The sequence below is a fragment of the Camelus bactrianus genome, chromosome 4, assembly GCF_048773025.1.
Source record: "Camelus bactrianus isolate YW-2024 breed Bactrian camel chromosome 4, ASM4877302v1, whole genome shotgun sequence".
Lineage (NCBI taxonomy): Eukaryota > Metazoa > Chordata > Mammalia > Artiodactyla > Camelidae > Camelus > Camelus bactrianus.
Genome location: NC_133542.1, coordinates 76,724,564 through 76,742,664, shown reverse-complemented (window position 1 = coordinate 76,742,664; position 18,101 = coordinate 76,724,564). Strand labels below are relative to the sequence as shown.

Genomic DNA, 18,101 nt, shown 5'->3' with positions numbered 1-18,101 from the left:
CACCCACTAGGATTACATCCCAAACGGAGGCTCCAGGAGGCTAAGACCGAGGTGCAGGGGCCTGAGCGGCAGTCCAGCCATTTCCCCCCAAACCGAAGCCATTTCTGGAGAAACGAGGTTGCCCCAAAGAAACACGGGTCACTGATGACCGTGTCTTTTCCACACCTGCTCCCAAAGGGCCTGGGAAATCGCTTTAATTAAAAACGTCTGTGAAACTAAGCTCACAGGCTCAGGACAGAGGCTGGGGACAGGTGCGGGGGACCCAGCCGGGGGACCCACCCAGCCCTGGAGACAGACGCGGCCTTTGAAGGGCGGGGAGCAGCTAGCCTGAGCCTGGCCTGCACGAGGCGGCGTTAGCGGGGCACACACGCTGCAGATTCCGCCCCATCCACGGCCCAGCCCCGTCACCGAGCCACGAAACACTCACCCTTCTTCCAGGCTTTCCTGCCGGGCCGGGTGGACCCTGCACACCTCGGGGACCCTGTCCGGAATCAGAGGGCAAAGGTCAGTAGCACGTCCGGGTTTCTCAGAGGGAAAAAGGAAAGCCTTGTCCCCATGCTGGCCCCCCCGGCCCGTGGCTCGCCGTCCCAGCTGCCAGGGACACGGCGTGGCATCCGCTGCCCTGAGTGAGGGCGGGGACGGGACGCAGCCAGCTCGTGACCGTGGACACCAGTGCTGTTCCACATCCAGCTTTGCACTGATGGGTGGCAGCCCCCACTAACGTCCCTGAAGAAATGCAGCCTCTGGGCACGGCCTTCCGGGAGGCGCCCTTCACAGCGAGGAGTGGGGGGGACGTACCTGAGGCCCCATGTCTCCCGGCTCGCCCTTCAGACCTCCGCTCCCGGGAGGGCCCTGGGGAGACACGTCTGGTTAGGGAGTGCTTGGCGGGCACGGGCTGCAGGGCTGGCCGGGGGAGGGCTGGGCAGCGGGCAGGACACAGGACGGCCCGGCGGGCAGAGCCCCTGAGCCAGCAGAGCACTCAGCCCGCGCAGCCGGCCTGCCACCTCGAACAGAACCCGAGGGCGAGCAGGAACTCTTCCTGGCACGCGTCTCTTCCCAGTTTTGAAGGAAGCCCCGGACAGCGTGTGCGCAGGGCCCCACGCCCGGGATGCGCTCGCTCCTCTCTGGGGGGATCGAGCACGCTCTGTCACAGCCACAGCCCAGGGCCGTGAGTGGACATCCCCGCCCAGCACCAGCACCAATGGCGGGGGGGGGGGGCGCAGACCTGGGAGACGGGGCCAAGCCCGCCCCTGGGGAACGGGGCAGGGGCCGCGTGTAGCCCCGGGGACCCTGTTGGCAGGCCCGAGTGTGCCGGTCTGTACAGCAGGGCCAGGCGGTGGGGCTGGAATCGGGCTCCGCCCCACACTGACGTGGTCTTCACTGTACAGGGTGACGATGGCTCCGAAAGAAGAGGTTTGGAGCCCCCGGGTCAGGGAGCAAACTCACAGCCCCCAGGCCCCACCCACCCAGGGGCCCTCCCACCCTGAGGTGCCAGAGAGATAAAGAGTGTGTGCCCCGTCCCGGGTGGGCTGGGGGCCCACTGGGCAGGGGATGGCGAGCGGCACACCCCCCACTCCGCCATGCCACCCCCAGCGCTCCCCCATGACAGCTTACCATGGGGCCAGGTCTCCCGGTGAGACCCATCGGGCCAGCTGGTCCCCTCAACGCCAGCTGCAAGAGAAAACGGGGCACACTGAGAAGCGGCGGGTTTACCGCCCCACAGGTGAGACCAGCCAAGCAGGACGGCGCGATGCACGAGGCCGAGGACAGGAGCCTCCAGAGGAGGAGGTCAGATGGACCCCAGACCCATCACCTCCGCCCCTCCGGGGCTCCGAGGGCCGACCCCGAAAGGAACGGCAGAGGTGGAGCAGAAGCCAGGCACGTGCCCCTCCCCGCTTTGGGGACGGGTGCTCAGGGCCCCTTGCCAACGGGTTTGCTCCTCCCCAGCCCGCCCGGCACAGGGGGGGCCTGGAAATGCAGCCCCCTTTCTGCGCTGGGGCCACTCACGCTGAGTGACAACATGCCCACAAGGGGCGCTTCCTGCGGCTGGGGGTCTTTGGCAGCCCTCTAGGGGTGAACTAAGTCGGCACCAGACGAGGCAGCCGCCGCGCCATGGGACCCCCGACCCTGGCCCGGCGCCTCCCGCCTCTGCGCTCCCAGCCTGCGGCGCAGACCAACCTGCTTTCTTAAAGGGCCTCTTCCGCTCCTGCTGTGTGACCCCGTCTCCCCTGCACAATGCCATTTTAATTTTGGAAGATTTTGAGCCCACTGCCCACGTGGCTTTCACCGAAACGCACACAGACTCAAAGGCCGGCCGGGCCGGCCGGCGATCGACACGGCCGAGGCGAGGGGCTTGTGTGCTGACTGGGTCACACGCCCATTTGCTCCGGGACAACGACTCAGTGCCCGCTGCCCTGCGATTAATCAGCCACGTGCTCTGATCACCAGCGTCCATCCACTGCGCCAGAGCCTCGTCGATACGGCCCAGACCAGGGACCACGGAGGACGACCTCCCCGCCGGGCAGCAGCGGCTCTCGTCCCGGCGGTCAGCAGTCTGGGCCTCGCCGGCGAAACCCGCGATTCACTAGCAGCGCAGTGGCAGGAGCAGAGCCGCAAGGAGGCGCGAGGCCCCGGGACCCCCCCCCCCCCCCCCCGCCGCAGGCTCTCTCCCAGGCGCTCGGGCTCAGCCCGGCCCGTCACAGGAGGACGCGGGCTTTGTCTCTCTATCCCCACGGCCGGGCAGGCAGCAGACGGCTGAAGCTGGGGTCAGCAGGTGCCGGGGGCCCGGGAGCCCCTCAGCGCAGCTGTTGTGTCCTTACACAGGAACCTGGGCCCTCAGTGTGGACAAGGGACCCCTGAGAAGCCTCCCCCACCTTTGCTGGTGTTCTCCTGGGTCCCCCAAATGCACACGGATGACCGGACCCTCCACAGGCTCCTGACTCCCTGACAGGGGACACACCCAAGCTGGGAAGAGATGTTCCCTCCAGGTGGGGCTCCCACTCACCAGGCCGGCTGGAGGCTGGCTGGGCCCTGCCCCCTCCCCCCCAGGACCCGGCACCACTCACCCGGGCCTGCTGGAGGATGGCTTGAGCTTGGGATTCCTGGGCTGAGACCAGGGGTCCTTTGGAACCGGCATCGCCGCCCCCTGAGAACCGGAACTGTGGGTGTAAGACGGGGGTCACGAGGCTGCACCGGTGTGGGTGCCCACGCCTGACCCCAGGGCTGAGGCGGTGCCCACTGGCCTCTTTGGTGACAGTGGAGCCTTGGAGGGTCTGCTCGGGCAGCTTCCAGCCCCAGACTGCCCGCCTCTGCCAGCACAGAGCCGCCCCAGCTCCAGCTGCCAATGTCAGCCCTGGGGCCACCCGGAGATGCTCCCCACGGCAGGGAGGCTGTTTCTGGCATCTGCAGAGTCTCGCCCCGAGTCCCCACGGCTCTGTTACAAGGAAAAGCCTGCGCCCAGCTAATGCCTGCACCCAGCCAACGCCTGCGCCCAGCCACCCAGAGACACTGACATCAGCCAGAGGAGCGACGTCCAGACCAGCCCTCCACACACTCCCCTCCAGGTAAGGAAGGTGCCCCCACTCCTCGGCAGACCCGCAAGGTCACGGGCAGGTCAAGTTCAAGGAGGCGCCTGCCGGCACCTGGGCCCAAGTGGAGAGAGTGGGTGAGCGACAACGGAGCGGATGCCACAGTGTCTCCCAGAGCCGCTTCCACTCCCTCGCAGAGAGGCCGGCTCTGGACACCAGCAGAGGTGTCCCTGACCCTGACCCCGGGGTCCACTCTGCCGTGTCAACAGAACACTCCCGAGGAGCCCACTTCTCCGAGACGCTTGGCCTGGGTTGGGGCTAGTCTGTGGCCAGGCGACTGCTCCCCCTGGAAACAGCCCAGGGCCCCACTCCCCATCACACACTGAGCCTCAAGCCCACCCACCCAGCCACCCCCCCACAAGTGAGGACTCACAGGCAGCATGAGCATGGTTCCAGGAGGGCCGGGCAGCCCATCAGCCCCAGGAAGGCCTGGGCGTCCAGGGGGACCCTGCGGACAGAGGGGCCAAGGGAGCTGGGTCAGTGCACAGGGAAGGAGACCGGGCTGTGCGAAATGGGGGTGTCAGGGCCAAGGCCCCCAGGAAACACAGCAGACAGGCACAGAACCACGCGGGACCCGAGCATGGAATGGCCAGAACCCCAGCGTGGGGGCTTCACTGTGGCTGGAGGCAGGTCTGAGCCAGATCCAGAGGAATCAGAGAGTAGGAAAGGCGGGAGACAGCGATCCGGGGGCAGAGGCCCCACTGCAGGAGGCGGGGGGGCGGGGCGTCCGCGATCCCGGGAACATCCCTGCCCAGGACCCCACCAACCGGGGAGGCAGCCCGAGGACACCTGCACTGGCTGCTCAGAGGCCCGGCTCATCCGCGGTCACTGAGGGGCTCCTCACTCGCCCCCGCTCTGTGGGTGGAGCCAATGCCAGGCAAGAAGGGTCCACTTGCTTGGACAGACACGAGGGACTGGAGTCACCAGGAGGACCACGCACGGGACACAGGCCCCTCGAGCAACCCAAGAACCCGATGTGCACAGGCAATGCCACAGCTCCAGCTAATCTGGTCCCAGACACTCCCGCCTCGACAGATTCTCCAGATTCCGGCCCTCGTCAGGCCTACGTGAAGATAAAACTGATGTAACGTGGCTTATTTAAAAAAAAGAAAGATGGAAAAGAAGTTTTATCACTCAGGTTTTCACTCATGCAGGCAGACTCCCAGCCCGCTCGCGGGGAGGAGGTTTGTTTGCAGGCAGGTGGCGTTCAGCTCCATCCCAACGAGAGACCCGCGTCAGGTCCAGTCCGAGGCGGCCAGTCCAGCCCTCGCAGCAAGCGCGCAGGCACCACCGCGCCGCGAGGCTCCCGGCCCCGACGCAGACCGACTCCCGACCCCCGGCCTGGCGGCCAAGGGCCCGGGCGGCTCACCCCGGAGCAGAACGCCTGCCCGCCCCTTCTTCAGTAGCTACTTCTGTTCCTGGACTGACGCCTGTTCTCGTGAAGTGCGTGGTAACCAGCCTAAAGCTCCGAGAGCGCCCAGGGGAGGCTGGGAGCGTGCGCGCCGGACACGCGGCACCCAGCACGGTGGCGCGCCTGCAGGTGCGTGGCGGGGAGGCGGCCTGCCTTGTTTTCGGTGAAATCGTCTTGTGCACGTTGCTCTGCAGTGGGCCCCTTCCCTCTGCTGCACATCACTGCCGGCTCATGAGCTTGGCTCGTCCTCTTCAACGGCCGGACAGGTTCCCATGCATCAGACTCATCGTTTATTTAATCCGTCCTCCACTGACGCACGCTTGGGTCCTTCCCAGTTTTCATCAGGACGCAGACTGCCGTGACGACTTTTTGGCACCTGTCTTAGGTGGGTCCCCAGAAGCAGACCCTCTGGGTCAAAGGAGTTTCCCCCTTTTTCTTAATTGTTATGGACCAGCCAAATCACCCTGCCTGCCATTTTGGAAAAGATTCTCAGAAGATAAAACTTGCTTAAAAAAGAAAAGTCCAGAACGTTTTTGCTGCCGAGATTTCCTCTTGGAAATCCAGTGCCGGCAGCTGCTCACAGCTGGGCTCTCTGCTTCCGAGTTGATCCCAAATCAGACCCCCAATTCAAAGCTTAGGGTCCATGTCTCCCAGGGAGATGCCATCCACGTGGTGCCCACGTGGCGCATGCATGTGTGTGCATGTGTTTGTAGCAGTGGAAGCCAGGAAGACCCTGGGGCGGCCCCTCATCCATGTTTACACCTTCAACTTCCTCCTCCTGGTCTTTCTAAGCCATGGAGGGGGGTGGAATTCAACCTCAGGGGCTGCAGGAAGAATTTCACCCTCACACTGGAACGTTCCAGCCACATGTGAATGATCCCCAAGGGCATGTGAGAAGACGAGCAAGGAGAACGCAGCAAGTCCTGCAAGAAAGCAGTGGCTGGTGGGAGGAAAGCCACCGGCGAAGCCTTCCAACGTTTTAAAATCTGATGTGAGTCTTGCGGGGCCCCTCATCTGCACCCATATTTCCCACTGCTGGAAAAAAGTATGTCCACAAACCGTTGCCAAGCACCGAGGTCTGAAACCTAAAGGCTCTGTCCCCTGGACACAGCCGCCTCCCCTTTCCCAGGACATTGAATGCACCCTGATGGCGTGGCTCGCTCTGCACACAGCCTGTGCTGGGCATCCGGGGACGCTCCGGCAGGCTGTGGGCCTCGTGGGACCCTGACGCGGCTCCGGCCCCGGATTCCAGGCGAAATAAGACAAGTCTCCCGGCCTCCGTGTGTTTTCCGTATTATCTGATCGGCTGGCCCCCAGACCAGCGTCCTCACTTGGTCAAAGGGAAATGTTGTAAGGCGCAGGCCCCGCAGAACTGGGACACGTGGAGACTCGGCAAGGAACAGGGCAGCCCTTCCACACCAGGCGACAGCTGCTGCTCAGCGGAGGGTGTCCCTGAGGCTGCCCCGGCGGCCTCGGCACGGAGATGGAGGGACAGAGAGCTCGGACCCTTTGAAAGCGGCCATCGGCTGCGGCTGCAGACTCAGCCCCAAGGCTGCCCAGGAGGCTGGGGCGCAGCACCCGGGGACGCGCGGGCTCACCGCCAGCAGAGCCCAGCTGCTTCTCGTACAGGCAGCAGGGCCGGGGGAGCTCGGAAGACCTGGGGTGGGGGAGGGTCTTCACGCTGAGACATTTCTGCCCTTGCTCAGAGAGACCAGGAAAGGACAGCAAGGTGCGTGGATGCTCAGACTCTCCGCACGCCCATGGCGGGTTTCCGGCCAGCTCCGGTGCAATGGCAGCCCCGGAGCGGCCAGCAAAGCTCTCAGCGACCACTTCCTGCTCTAGATCTGAAAGCCGGGGCAGGGGCTCCACCCGCGGCCGGGGCCGGAGTCCTGGGGGAGCCGGCACCGTCCCCTGCACACCCCACCCGGCCCGCCGGCCTCGGGCGGCCCTGCAGCAGGAGGGGCTGGGAAGTCACTGCTGTTTCCAGAGCCGGGAAAGCCAACAGGCCTGGAGGGAGGCACTGAGGTGCACCCGGGGCCTGCGTCTACTGCCAGTCCTCTCAGGAGGACCCCCACCGTGTGGCCCCTAATGTGAAAACGGTCCTTCCGGCTTCTAGGGGGCTCGAGGGGTGAACAAATGACTCAGGAGACCCCAGGATCACCGGAGAGGGGTGCCCAGGCCACAGAGAGGACACGGCCCCGCCACACACACCAGGAAGGCCCGTGGCACCATGGCTTGTAGCCGGGACATCACAGACACCTGGCTGCACAGAACGCGTGAGTAAGCAGGTGTCCCAGGTTAGATGGTCCCACACAAGGTGTCCTGAGCACACAGGGCCACCGGGCGAGCAGAGCCCCACGTCCTGCCCCAGGAGGCGGGAGGCGGTAGAATGACATGCCCTGGGGCCTGCGGGCGGCCACTCGCCATGGCCTTTGCAAAGCGAAAAGCTCCCTCTGGGCCTCAGTGGACTCTGCCTCTTTGTCAGAGTGCAAGGGACCCGGCCTGTGTCCGCTCGCCAGGCCCTGGTGTAAAAGAGTCGGCCGGGAGGGGAAGCCGCAGGGACCCCCGGGACTCACGCTTTCAGTGGGTGTGATCGTGGGGGTTCATACAAGCCTTTTAAGGCGCGGACGAGGCACTCAAGCAAAATCGCAAAACCCTGCAAGAGGCCCAACCCATGAAACACGAGGCCGAGGGGCTGCTGACTGGGAGAAGGGGCAGGAGAGGTGGTGCCCGGGGGTCAGCATTACTGCCGGGCTGCGTGCACACCTCCCTTCCCCAAGGGTACAAGGGCCCCCGATTCTGCAGGGAGGGAGGCAGCCCTGCGGGAAAGGGCCCCCATGCTGGTCGTGGAGGGTCACGGAAGCCCACCAGTGGAACCTCTGGGGCTTCAGGAACAGCTGGCCTTTAGGAGTGGGGGAGGGGCTTCCTTCCATTCGGGCCCAACCAACCCGACTGCTGCTCAACCAGCACCAGGAAGCAAGCGGCAAGAAGGGATCTGAGGCGCCAACTGCTAAGACGCGGCATAGAGGACGGGTCCAAGGGGTGCAGCCAGGAGAAGGGGGGCCTGGGGGCATGAGGCTGGGCTGGAGCAGGCTGGTGGGGCAGGAACCAGGACGCCTGCCCCAGCACGATGCTGTGGGGACAGGGATGCAGGCAGGCTCACAGCCACCTGCCCGCTGGGTGCACAGCACGGGGGCGGGGGCACAAGGAGAAGTCCGGGGGGGGGTCCTACGTCCAAGGGACGCAGCACCCAGCGAGGAGACAGCTCGCACAGTGAGGCGAGGCAGCAAGCAGCAGCCAGCCAGGAGCACCAAGAGGGGCTGCAGAACCCCGGGGCGGGGGCGGGGGCGGGGCGGGGATTGGCCAGACCACCCAGGGAGCAGCTCCCACGTGCACATGGGCACGTGAGGCCAAACAGGCGACGGGGACCAGAACATGCCACCCCAAACATGCCGCTTTGGCATGGGGAAAATTATTCCGAGCCGGAGGCAACAGAGGATCAACAGATGCGGGAAAAGTCCCCTGATCTCCCCTCATCAGCCTAAAAGCAGGACGTACGTTTCCCTTTGTGACGGTGGCTCGGAGTCTCCACCACGCCCACCTGAACCCGGTGAGGGGCGCGACCCTCTCCCTGGAGACAGACAGCGGGCACCGAGATGAGCCCACCTGGGCGGACCTTGCTGGAATGACCCTCATCTTGCGTTAGTTTCTCCCATCTATTTTGTAGTCATGTCTCCATAATTTATTGCTCTTTGTTAAAACGGTGCATAAGTTCCCAAGTCTCACTATTTCTCTGGGTTTTTACTTCGTGAAGCCCCCATACATGTAAAATTTAGAATATTAATACAATATTTTACCTTTTTAATGTCTTTGGTCAGTTTAATTGGCACATCCCATGCACCGAACATAAGAGGGTAGAGGAAAAGTTTTTTCCTCTCATACAGAGGGATTCTGAGGTCAGCCCCCCGGCAGGTGGCAGGGCAGGATCCTGACTCTGTGTCCAGTGTTCTTTCACAGCTCATGAGCACACAACCAGGAGATCCGGGCATTGAGAGGCTGCTGAGCCGTGAGCAGGGACGATTCCTGGACAAGGCCAGGTAAGCAGGGCTCGTGGCAAGGGGGGCAGTGCTCAGCTCCCAGAACCAGCCCCTCTCCCCAGGACGGTCAGTGGGCTGCAGCATCAGAGACCACAGGCCCCAGAGCAGGTGGGTCCTCTGCCTGCCCCTCCTTGGTCCCTGTCTCCTGAACCCCAGCTTGGGTTTAAGAGAGACAAGGCGTAAAGGCACCAAAATGACACTCCCGGGTGTCGTGGCTCCTCCAACAGCCAGGCCGCAGGGCACAAAGTACCAGCAGGGGCGCCGTCAGGCTCCGTCCAGAGGCAGGGACCAAGGAGGGAGGGGAGCCCCTCTGGTTCACGGGCACTGAGACCCAGCGCCCAGCACTGTGGACACTCAGTGAACATCTGCATGCTGGACAGACACATGGATGGACGGACTGACACTGGGAGCACCATGGCGGCTGACCGGAGATGCCAGTCAGTACCGTGCCCACTGTGGACAGCATCCTAGCCTTCGTCTAAGAGGGAGGAGGTCTGCGCTGCCACGCAGCCCCCACGCATGGGTCCCTCTGATGGCAGCTCTGTGGGCCGTCAGCTGACCTGACACAGATCCTTGGAGCCAGCTGCATCAGGCACTGCAGCCCCCAGGACAGAACTCGGGCGGTGCTCGTCCCTGGGTGGGGGGAGGGCAGCGGCTGCCTGGCTCACCTGGAATTTTGACTGGGTGGCTGGGGTGGAGACAGCATGCTGTCCAAGCGGGTCAGAGCCAGCCCAGCACCCCCGCCACGGAGCGGGGCCCACCTACTCGCCCCCAGGGCCACCTCTGGCCACAGGGAAGCAATGTGGCAGGAATCCCGCCTGCTGCCCAGTCTGACCCGGCTGCTCTCGCAGGTCATGCCCAACCTGCTTTGTCTGCGGGGTCACTGCACACTGCCCCAGCCCCAGCGCCTGACAGCCAAGTGCCCTCACTGAAGCAGACCCTACCCGCCGCCTCTCCTCCGGACCAGACCCCGCCATCGTCCGCCCCCGAACCGCGAGGCCCTTCCTCGCTCTGGCCAGTGTACCAGGCCCTGGGGATAAACACCTGTTAGGACGCACACGCGCTCCCCGGGCCTCTCATCTACGGCTCAGCCGCCCGGTCTTCAACCCTTAACCTGGCTGTGCTCGCACCAACCTTCAGGAGACCAGCAGGGAAAACAGAAAAAGGAATTCAAGAACCCACAGGTGCAGTACCCGAAATGCCCACTAGGTGTCAGAACGAAATTGCGGGTCCAGGCTCGGCGGGCACCTCTGGTGCCTGCGACCAGCGCGACCCCAGGATGGGCTCTTTGACCCCGAGCAAGCTCTCTTGTGTCTGTGGTTTGATTTCCAGCAAGGAGACTGGAGCGAAGGGGACTCAAGGCCAGCGAAGCTCTCACACTGAGGGAGCACTGGTGCAGATCCCGAGACGCACCGGAGCCCTCCGGCCGCTGCAGCTGTTGCTCCGCCAGCGGATGCAGGGCCGCAGGGCCGCCCCTTTGCGCTGACCCGGCAGCCTCCGCGGGACACACGGCCCGGCGGGGCCTCCCTCCTGCAGGTGTCGCCTGCCCCAGCTCAGAGCCAGGCAGCGGCGCCGCTCCCTTAAAGGCCCGAAGGGAGCGCGCACAGGCAGCGGGTGGCGGGAGGCCTGACGCCCCGGCCACTTGAGGAAGGAAGGCAGCGCGCCGCGGGATCCGCACGTGCAAGGACAGGCCGGCCCGGGCAGGGAGGGCGCCGGGACCCGCCCACAGGGTCGGGGACTGAGCAGCCCTTACCCGTTCTCCTGGGTCCCCCACTTGGCCAGTGGGCCCCATCGTTCCTGGAGGTCCTGGGAGACCCTAGAAGGAAACATAAAACCAGACAGTCAAAGATGCAGCCGCGGAACAGTTCCCACCCGGCCAGGGGGGCGGAGGCGGGGCCGGGAAAGGGCCCGCTTTTCCCAACCCCCACGCGCCTCCCAGGATTCATGGGGGGAACAAAACACCATACTCACGGCGGGGCCTTCCGGGCCGGGCGGCCCCTCCAGGAGCATGCCCTGGGAGAGAACAGAGGGCGTCTGAGACCCCAGGACCCCTTCCCTCCATCCCCGGCCGACCCCACCCCACCCCAGCCCTGAGCATGGCCTCCAGGCCAGGCGGCCACAGGACACAGACTCGGGCCTCCGGTCCACACCCACCGCCCCGGCAGGGGACCCGAGCAGCAGTCTCTGTGATGGGGGCTGGGGCGTGGCCACGGTGGCCGTCCTGAGTGTGTCGGGGCAGCACCAAGCCCCAGACAGCAGCCAACAGGCTTCCCTCAAGAGCAGCTTCAGGGGAGAGGGGGGACCATGACCACCAGCCACACCTCTGGCCCTCCTGTTCCCTGGGGGAAGGGGGCAGCGCCCAGGCAGGCCCTGGTGACGGCTGCCTGAGGGAACAGTGGACCCCAGGACGGGGCCCACTGAGGGTGGAGGACCACTGCCCGGAGGGTTCAGGTAGAACGAGGGAAAAGAGACACCACAGGCCGAGGCCTCCGGCCCCGAGAACCATCAGGCCGGCTGCTCAGATGGGCTGCCCGGGGGGCTCCAGGCCCTGCGCCCTCCAGGGGGTGCTCCCCGCCGCCCAGCAGCAGCGCAAGCGGGAAACGCCGCAGAGTCCACTGGACACCTGGTGTCCTCCTCCCCCAGCCCCTCAGCTGGCTGAGCCCAGGTCCACCCGGCCTCTGGCCCCCAGGCCTCACTGTCTTTCCCCCCAAATAGGGGCAAGGCCTCCCGTCCCCACCCAGTCCACCTGGGCCCCAAAGTCTGTGCGGGCAGTGGGAGGGGGTCCAGCTCTCTGAGGTCAGGGCTCCTGGCCCAGGGCTCCCCACTCCAAGGCCCCTACTTCAGCCTCCTTCCCAGCAAGACGCTTCTCTCTACTCCTGTCCCGTCGACGCCAGAGCTGGGCAGGCCCAGCACCCCGTCTTCCACGCCCACTTCGGGGGGCTGAGGCAATGCGTGGCCTTCCAGGGAGGGAGAGGGTCTCCCGCCCCTGCAGGAGTCTGTATGCTCAGAACACAGTGGGGGTGGTATCTGGGGGTCCGAGGACCAGGTGGCTTCGGCTGCATGTGGGGCCAGTGGGCGCAGTGGATCCCCCCTCCCCGGAGTTCCTGTGACTGCTGGGGCGGCGTGGGAGGGCTGGACAGACTGGCCCTGGGGCAGACCTGCCTCCTGCCCCCCCCCCGGAACAAAGCAAGCTCGGCTGCTTCTCCCGGGGCCTGGCCCCTGCTGCTCTGTCCCAGGCTTCTTCCTGCAAGTGACCAGTCCTGGACTTGCTGCCGGGGAGTAAGAGGATGTGCCCAGGAGAGGCACGGGGGGGACTCCAGGCCGGGGTGGGGGGGCGCAGGGTCCAGGGCGGCGAGCCCCTCCGACCCCCTCATCCTCCCACCAGGGCTGCCCGGTCGCTGTGAGGCTGCGCCCTGTGTTTACACAGATGCGCACTGAGAGAAGTGTGTGCACACGCGGTGCACACGGAGAGTTCACCCGAACAGCCTCGCCAGTCCTGGCTTTCCTGCTTCCCTCTCTGACAAAGGCCGCGGGGGGGGGCTCAGAAGCCGAGGGGGGATTAGGGGAGAACGCCCCGGCCGCGTCGGGCCTGGGGCGCCGCAGCCGTGCTCCCAGACATACCGACTGCCGGTCCGGGGGCGGGGGCGTGGCGGGCAGGCCCTCACGGGAGCGCCAGCCCGGACCACTCCAGGCAGCTTGGGGAGGGCCGGGAGCTGCTGGATGGCCGAGCCCGGTGAGGGGTGCCTGCGCTCTCCCAGGCTCAGCCATCGCCAGGAAGGGGCCCGGGGCCACCGCCCCGCCGAGGTGGGCTCCCAAGGCCGCGGAGAGCAGAAGCCCCCTGCAGGAGCCGGCTCCACACCCCACCAGGGAGCAAGCTCTCAGCCTGAGGAGAACTTAACTCTTACAGGAGGCCCATCCATCTGCTGAGCGGCACAGGCCGAGAAGACCTTTCCTAAACCACGGGGGACGGAGACACGACCATCTTCTGCCTGTGGTGGGCGCTCACCAGCTGTTCCCTGCCATGGACTCTGGGGATCCCTGGTCCCTGAGGTCCCAGGGCGGCTGGGAGCACCAGGACCGGTGAGCCTGAATCCTTCCAGTGGAGGACCCCTGCCCCTTTCAGGAGCCACTGTGCTGCGGACCGGTTACAGAAGGCCCTGGATCTGAGTGGGAAACAGCCCGACGTCCCTGGGATGGACGGAGAGGAAGAGCTGCTTCCGAGGGCTCCCTGGACAGTGAGTCACATGTCCCCAGAGGGAGGGCGCGGGGGCAAGTGGCAGAGAGAGGAAACAGCCTCCAGCCTCCACGGGCCGGGACGCCCGCATGGTCAGCAGCAAGACCCCGCCAGCCGCCTCCCAGGACTCGGCCATGTGTCTATGGGCAGCTAAGACTCTGAGGACAGCTGGCGAGGTTCCAGGCTGAGAAATTCCAACTATCTACATAAGCTCTCCGGTGGGAACCGGCCTCGGCCCCACGGGCTCTCCCCGCAGGCTGGGGGCTGGGGGGTGCGAACGCCGGGGCCAGAGCGGGCAGGCATCCTTCCCTGGCTGCGTCCAGATGGCCCATTCCTCCCCGAGAGAAAAATGAAACGAATCTTTTGGAGACACGCTGTTTGTGTTGGACCGCCTCTGTTTTCTCAGCCCTCTCCCCTGGCCCGCCCTCCACGGTGGAGCCCGGTAGAGCCTGGCAGCAGGACACCCCGTGCACCAGGCTCACCCCCCGCCCCTTACCCAGATCTGGGGCACTACAGCTCTCCCACAGGGTCAGCCCAGTCGGGGGGACGTGCAAGCAGGAAGCTCGTGTGGACCGAGGTGCCGGCCCGGCCCTCGCACAGCGGGGACCAAAGCCAGGACTCCACAGAGCCCAGCTGCTGCCTGCCCGTGGGGCTCGCTCTTGCCAGGCAAGATACTCCTTTCACTGAAGCGACAGGGACACCACAGAGGCCACCCAAGTCAGCAGCAGTCCACTGCAGACCAAGGCCACCTGCGGGAACGTCCAAGCCGGTCACGACTTCCCCGGGAGGTGCACACAGCTGGCCCGCAGGGGAGCCCTGCTGGAGGCGGGCCCCTCAGCACTCCCCCAGCTACAAGGGCCACAGGGGTCTCGGCAGCCCGGCCCTTCAGGGGGCTCCCCCAACTTCCGGCTGCAGTGCTCTGCCTCGAGGGTCACCCTTCTCTCTGAATCTGGACTTGGTGTCAGGGCTCCTCATATTGCCGAGTGAGGACCTACCTGGTGCTGGCGGAAGCCCTGCACCCCCATCCCTTGGCCTCAGACAAGCCCTGTGTCTCTTGGACCCCAGGGAGCAACGGAAAGGAGATGGTCCCAACCCGAGGAAAGGATGTGTGTGCCCAGCGGCCGCAGTCCTGGGGGAGTGGACGGGCCCCTCCCTGGGGCAGGCCTGGAGGGAGCCCGGAGCGGGACAGTCACCCAGTCCCCGGTCCTGTCTGCCCCAGTCACTGGCTTCATGTGCCAAGGGAGAAAAGGGTCCGAGAGACCCTCCCCAGTTCCACGAGAGGAGGGGGTTGCCTCAGCTCTGCATCCCAGGAGCCCCAAGATCAGAAGGGCCCTGGAGTCTCCAGCCGCAGCCTGGGCTCAGCCACCGGGAACCGAGTCCTGGCAGCGGAAGCCTGGCCCCAGTCTCGTGACCGATGTGGTGCAGGGCGCTGGCCTCCTCCCCTCGGTGCTTGGAGGACGTGGCAGGGGAGGGCCTTGGCAGCCAGCCCTTCCCAACTCCCATGTCCGGAGCTGCTTCCCGGCCCATGACGCTGTGTCCATCGTGTGCAGCCACGGGGGCCCCGCCCGCCTGATGGTCTGGCACCTCGCCCACCCGGGTCAGGGCCCTGGCTTCGGCGGCCCTCAGGCACGGCTCCCCGAGGGCAGAGGATGTGCCAACATGGAGCATGGCCCCCGCCAACACCCACCCACCCACCCACCCACCCAGAGCGGCACGTGGGACCTCCTCCCTCCGCTCCAACGTCATGACGTGACCCACGGCCGTGATAGTTCACTGGCCCGGGGCCCACCAGCCAGCGCATGTGGCTGACACGCAGCTTCCCTGTTTCACCAGCGGCAGCAGCCTCCCCCGCACGCCGCAGGCCCGCCGGGAGAGGCGCGTGCGTGGTTAGAGCCCCAGGCCCGCTGCGGCGCGGCAGCGCAGGCCCACACCCGCAGCGCCTGCTAGTCCCCGCTGACCCCCGGGACGGCCCCTCCCTCTCAGAAGCTGAGTGTCTTTATCAAGGAGAGATGAGCACAGCGACAAGCCTGGACCCTGCTTTGGGCAGCGCAGAGCCCCGACCAACCCGAACCCCAGGCGCCTCCTCCCCGGCGAGGTCCAGGCGTCCCCCTGCTCGGGGGCCTTCCGGAGCGGCACGCAGCGGCTCTCCCAGCAGTGGCCCCAGGCAGAGGGGCACAGGGGTCCCACGGGTATGGCCACGGCCTGCCTAACCCACCGTGTGCCCCGGGCTGCGACCCGCACCCCGCCCGTCTCAGGAGATGACAAGAAAGCCCCTTACTGGTTCGATGATGGCGGGTTCTCCCTTTTGACCTTTCTCGCCACGTGGCCCTCCGATCTGGGGTCCGTAAGGTGCAGAGAGAGGAGAAGGAGAGAAGGGAGGCGGTCCAGGTTACACCAAACCCGCACACCTGACGAAGCGGGGGTCCCCCCTGGGCGTGGAAGGCGCCCCCGCTGGCCGGGCCCAGCACCCCCCAGCCACTCACGCCCTCGTAGATGGTGTCCTGGTTCGCGGGCATGCCGGGCCCGATCTCCGACGGGGAGATGGTGGGGTCGTAGTAGGGGTCGTAGTAGTTCTCGTCCAGGTTCCTGATGGTCTCCTCCGTGAACTCCCCCTCCAGGTCGTCGCCCCCTTCCTCCGGAGGCGGGTCCGGCTGAGAGGGAAGGGCGGCAGGGGTCACCTGAGGATGCCAGGTGACGGACAGACAGGGCCCCCACCCCGGGACTCCAAGGACAGCGGCTCCCGGACCTCAGCATGCGGGGCACCTGGGGTCGAGGGCGTCTCCTCCTTCTCTTGATGGGGAACTCACTCCAGAGCCCCGCGACCCCACGGCACACCAGGGCTGCCCAGGGACGGGAACGGGGAAGGTGGGGCCGCCAAGGGACTCCGGGCCCAGGGTCTCAGGGTAACGAGCCCCTAATCCCATGCCCGCTGACAGAAGGGCCGGGACCCATCAGAACCCTGTGTGTCTGCTCCGCAGTCATCAAGACTTCAGCATCATGTGACGGCTATTCTGAAGCACTCGCCAGACGCCATGGGCTGTGCTCAACTCTCTCATCTGAAAATGTGGCAACCGCCCCGAGCAGCGTGCCAGCTGTGAATGGGACCACTGACGTCCAGAGGGGGCGGCACTCTCCCAGTCACTGGCGGGGCTCTCAAGCCGGGTCTGGCTGACGGGAAAGCCCACGGTCCTGCCCAGCACGCCCCAGCCTCACGTCTCGTCTGCTTGTCCGCATCCCCAGCGCGTAGCCTTGAGCAGCCTGCCCCATCCCAGGCCCAGACAGGGCCACTGTCCGCAGCCCCCACGTCCTCATCCCCTTCCACCTGAACCCCGAGACCCAGAGGGCTGGCCTCATTCCACCCACTTTTCAGATGAAAAACTGACCACGCTGAAGTCCACTCCGCAAGTCCCAGGCCTCCCGGGGGGCACTTGGAGCGGCCCAGCTGCACAGGGCTGCAGGGCCAGGTGTGGTGGGCCGGGGGACGGCAGCCGCCCCGGGGCAGCAGGGTGAGGTGCACAGAAGGGGGGCCTTGGGGTCCAGCCCCCTCCCCTGGACCAAGCCCGCCCGGCAGGCAGGGGAGCAATTACGTTGGAGGCGTTGGAGGTGAGGACCGTGCTGGTGGGAACTTCGGCCCGGGCGCCCAGGTCGGGGAGCTGGTCAGGGTTCTCATCCGGGGTCTCCATGCCTTCTCCGTAGTTGAGGTCCTCGTAAGGGGGGGGCGTGTAGTAGTCCTCGCTGGGCACGTAGTCATAGTCCCCGATGCCAGGGTCCTCCTCCCTCCCGGGCCCCTCGCTGGTGTCGGGCACTGGAGCGGCTTCCGTGGGGGGCTGGGTCAGCTCCTGGGAGCCGGGGCAGAGACAGGCAGGGTGAGGGGGCGGCCGGTGAGCAGGGACCGGGTCTCGGGTTTCCTCTGCGGCCAGAGGTGGGGGCTGACCCATCGGCCAGCTGAGCTCAGTGGATCCAGCACAGGGGCCGCCTGGGCCCGAGAGGGGAAGCCCCGCCCAGCGGTGTGCAGGGCAGGGACTAACGTCCCAGAACGACACACTTGACAGGGTGAACTGCGTCTCAAAATTGCTTAAAAAGAGCATTCCAGACTCTCAGCAATACAGGTCAGTGTCCTCTCCACCCTCTGGGGAGGGGACCGTGTTCCTTCACATCCCTGTCTCTGGGTGTCACACGGCACCATGGAATCCCGCTGCCCAGCGCTCCCCGAGAGCACAAAGCACCCAGGGTCCCCCGCCCCCTGACCTCGCTCACCCGGCCACTCGCGTCCCCGCCAAGTCCCGCCCATCGCCTCCCAGGCTCCATGCATCTCCCAACAGCCCCCCAGGCTCGCCAAGGCGCCTCCTGTCCTCCCCCTGACGCGCTGTCGCCCCCAGGGAGCAGCAGCCCCCGGCCTGACCTCGGCCACCTCCGTGGTCTCGCGAGTAGCTCCGACTGGCACCTCGGTGGGGGTGGGCTCCTTGCCCACGTCGTCCGTGTCCTCGTAGTAGGGGTACTCATAGTAGTAGGTGTCTCCTTCCCCCTCTCCATCTGGGTACTGAAAGTCACCGGGGCCGCGTGATGAAGGAGCGAGACCCCCACGCGAGAGGCGAGCGGCCTCTCCCTCCCCGCAGGCTCAGCCAGGAAGATCAGGTGCCAGAAAGTCACGCCCAGCTCCAGACACGGCCCGCGGGCCCTGAACAGGGTCCTCCCCCTCCAGCTCCCGGGGGGGCAGAGCCAGCCCCACGAGAAGTCCCAGGGACGTAACAGGGACCCACGTCCCCTTCAAC

The 18,101-nt window shown here is 66.0% G+C and overlaps 1 protein-coding gene across 4 annotated transcripts in view; it reads right to left on the bottom strand.

Moving 5' to 3' along the window:
* Window positions 1–18,101, bottom strand: part of COL5A1 (collagen type V alpha 1 chain) — a 143,430-nt gene that overhangs the window by 67,104 nt on the left and 58,225 nt on the right. For all 4 annotated transcript variants that reach the window (XR_012506641.1, XM_074362646.1, XM_074362647.1 and 1 more), the window contains exons 6-16: window positions 17,732–17,869; window positions 16,917–17,168; window positions 15,813–15,980; window positions 15,608–15,664; window positions 11,067–11,108; window positions 10,849–10,911; window positions 3,961–4,035; window positions 3,066–3,158; window positions 1,615–1,671; window positions 799–852; window positions 428–481 (exon numbers count right to left, since the gene is read on the bottom strand). Coding sequence is in view for 3 of the 4 variants with exons in the window: in XM_074362646.1 (XP_074218747.1) it covers window positions 428–481; window positions 799–852; window positions 1,615–1,671; window positions 3,066–3,158; window positions 3,961–4,035; window positions 10,849–10,911; window positions 11,067–11,108; window positions 15,608–15,664; window positions 15,813–15,980; window positions 16,917–17,168; window positions 17,732–17,869 (1,053 nt within the window). In the remaining variant the exon portion in view is untranslated. The remainder of the gene's footprint in view (window positions 1–427; window positions 482–798; window positions 853–1,614; window positions 1,672–3,065; window positions 3,159–3,960; window positions 4,036–10,848; window positions 10,912–11,066; window positions 11,109–15,607; window positions 15,665–15,812; window positions 15,981–16,916; window positions 17,169–17,731; window positions 17,870–18,101) is intronic.